The sequence below is a fragment of the Cynara cardunculus genome (assembly GCF_001531365.2).
Source record: "Cynara cardunculus var. scolymus isolate 2C chromosome LG 1, CcrdV1, whole genome shotgun sequence".
Taxonomy (NCBI): domain Eukaryota; kingdom Viridiplantae; phylum Streptophyta; class Magnoliopsida; order Asterales; family Asteraceae; genus Cynara; species Cynara cardunculus.
The window spans coordinates 8645842-8648902 of NC_037528.1; the positions used below are offsets into that span (position 1 = coordinate 8645842).

At 38.6% G+C, this 3061-nt stretch overlaps 1 protein-coding gene across 1 annotated transcript; it reads right to left on the reverse strand.

The window, feature by feature from the left end:
- Positions 1–875: 875 nt before the first annotated feature.
- On the reverse strand, positions 876–2531 carry LOC112529850 (cation/calcium exchanger 1-like). The gene has a single exon (XM_025141276.1). The coding sequence runs from the start codon at positions 2529–2531 to the stop codon at positions 876–878; it is 1656 nt and encodes a 551-aa protein (XP_024997044.1).
- Positions 2532–3061: the final 530 nt, after the last annotated feature.

Sequence of the window (3061 nt, forward strand, 5' to 3'; positions counted from 1 at the left end):
AACCATTTTTTTGTCATAAACAATTCTCTCCACAAAAACATCTTATTCAATAAAACAAAAGTGCCTAATCAACAAGTCCTCGGTCGATGATTTATGCGTTAAAAGGTTCAAATCCAATTAAATTTTGGGTGCATAACGTGTTTCGATTTTTGGTTTTTTGTAGAGATATATCGATAGGAAAAGAGTTGTCGTTATCATATATCCGCATGATAAAGAGGAGGATGACATATTCATCGTGTCTAAATCATTGATGTCTTTTGGCTTGTGACGGTTAAGAAGATGTAGACATAGATAAATGTTAGGGTATGATAAGGAGGTTCTAACGAGAACAATATAAAGGTTGAAATATACAGACATGCCACGAGATAATTAAACCTGGAGTCAAGTGAATTAAACCAAAAAACGAGCACTTTTTTAAATTCGCATCTATATTACTGTACTTTTTCATCCGTTTTTTTTCATCCTTTTACTAATCTCGTTTTTGAACCCTCCTTTAAAGTATGATGTGGGGAGATAAATTGACTAGATGTATAATAATTAGGCTAAAGATTAGAGGTGAGGGATGACAAGTAATCCCGACCTCATAGACGTATACGCATAAAAAAAAAAGATTTGGTTGTGGGGAAGGTCACATTTGGGAACGGTTTATTTGCATGACGTTTAAAAGTATGGTTCATTTAACGTCATGTCAACTTACTTTGAGGAATAGATGTATGTTTCGAGAACCATGAAAAAACTGGTCACAAACTTCCACATTAAATTTAGACATTTTTATATACTAATTTCACACTTACCGGATACAACTTTCGGAATAAAAATATTAACATCTAACGATAAATACAAACCAAAATTGTTGCCAAACGATAACTACTTAATTATAAGGTTTTTAAGGGGTTAGATATAGAACCATCGAGCAATCCAACCACCCTAGCGATCTTGATGAACAAAAAGCAAAAGTATATGGCTAAAAGACCGCCTCCCAAAGTTCGATCGAGTCGCATTTCTCTATTTGGCAACACCACGAGGGCCCATAATAGACCGCCGATCAAGAACCCCACGGTCTCACACAGATAAGGGTTCATTGGAACCATGTATGGTTCCGGATAACCCAGCCAACATGCGATTACAAATGAAAATCCTAACCCCACAAATATATTGAACACTGGTCCTGCGTAACAACCTGCCATGGCAATCTGGGCTCCATCAGACCCGTCGTGCATGGCCATAGCAACATTGGCAGTCAAGTCACCAAGTGAGTTCCCCCAAGCTAGGACGGTGAGTCCTAAAATGGAAGGGTTCATACCAATAATGGTCCCAAGTGACTCTAGCAAAGAGACCAATTCCTGAGCAGTGATGTATGTCCAAACCACGCTCATTAGAAACCCACTTGCATGCCAAAGAAACAAACCCTTTTGTGGTGCCATGGTACTATGTGTGAAAGCAAACGTACAAGTCCCTAAAGCAACCCCAATTACCAATGCGAAAGAGTATATCACCAAGCTAGCTTTTGAACCCATTTTGGCCTGTTGGGTGTTCAAAATTAGAGCCAGCATAATTGGAGATAAAACCATTGAAATCACAGCAAATGGCTTGGACCAACTCTCTTGTGTTATCGTGGGTATTGTAAGCCTTCTTGGCAAGTAAAATGGCAACCTAGTGATATAGAAAAGCAACATGATGATCCTCTTGCTGTGAGGTACAACTTTATCTGCAGATTGTACGAGTTTTTGTTGAGCATTAACACGAACCAGTAATGGTAGTCGGGAACCCTGCTGACGATCTTCGTCAATTGAGATTATTTGTTTCTTCATGGTGATGAAATGCATGTAAGAGACTAAACAAATGTAAATGATGTAAGTAGAAGCAAAAAGGATCGCTGCCCAGAAGCTGACTTTTCCGATGATGAAGATTACAAGGAGATTCGAGAGGGAAAAGAGGAGAAAAACGACATCTCTGATGAAATTAGGTCTATCAACTATAACGATTTTCCGACGGTAAGAGATTAATAAACTCAGTATTCCGACGACGACGGTTGAAACGAAAATTGCCCCACCTAGGATACTGTTAAGGCCAATATTTCCGCCGTCGCCGGAGGCAGTGAAGGATATTATGCTGGCGAAGACATCTGGTGAGCCGTTAGCTAACGGAAGTAGAGTGGTTCCGGCGATGGCAGGGGAGAGTTTGAGGATTTTCGACAAGTTCTCGACGGCGGGGCAAAAGTAATCAGCGGCAGTGTTGCTTAATAGGTAGAAGAGTATGACGAGCCATAGAAGGAGCATAAGGAAACCCAGTTGAGGAAATCTGGATAAATTACAGTAGAAGATCTGAAGGTAGTTGATGTAGCCTTTTGGGTGGCAATCGGCGTTTGTTTTTAAGTAGATACATTTGGATTGGGGGGATTTGTGGTGGTGGACGTCGGTGCAGGTGGTGGTTATGGTTTCAGTTATAGGATTTGCGGAGGAGGTGAGGTGGAAGGAAATGATGAGGAGGATACATAGGGTTGTGTGGGGTTTTGAAGGTGCAATCGCCATGGTTGCAACCAGAGAGGTTTTAATTTATTTGGAGCAGAGGATTCGTTTTTTGGAGAACGATGAGCACACGCATATATGGGCTGAAGAAATTACATTTTTTTCAAATATTTTTTCATGTATTTATTTTCACTATGAATAATATTAAATATTTGGTTACCAATAAAATATATATATTAATTATGTTAACGTAAAAATGGTTATAATTTTTGTTTGGTAAAACCCGGTTTTTGGAATTCGACATCAGGAAGTGTTTTGATTTCTCACGTTCTTGGTCAAGTAATGGCTCTAGCTAATTACGTTATAATCACTGAACAAACTCGAATTACCGGTGAAGAAAAGGAAGGGCTCGGAAGACGGGCGGCGGAAAAAGAAGTTTGATTTTTTTTTTATATAACAATTGTTTTAAGTTTATCGCCTTTATTTATTTTAAAAATTAGAAAGGTACTCGTGCAATGCAGTGAGATAAATCTCGATTTTAATGTCTAGTTTTTATTTTTTGTTCTTATTGATATAATACGATTTTATGTGGT

Excerpts from the sequence above, each read along its gene's own strand:
- LOC112529850 (XM_025141276.1), bottom strand. The coding sequence starts at position 2,531 with ATGGCGATTGCACCTTCAAAACCCCACACAACCCTATGTATCCTCCTC.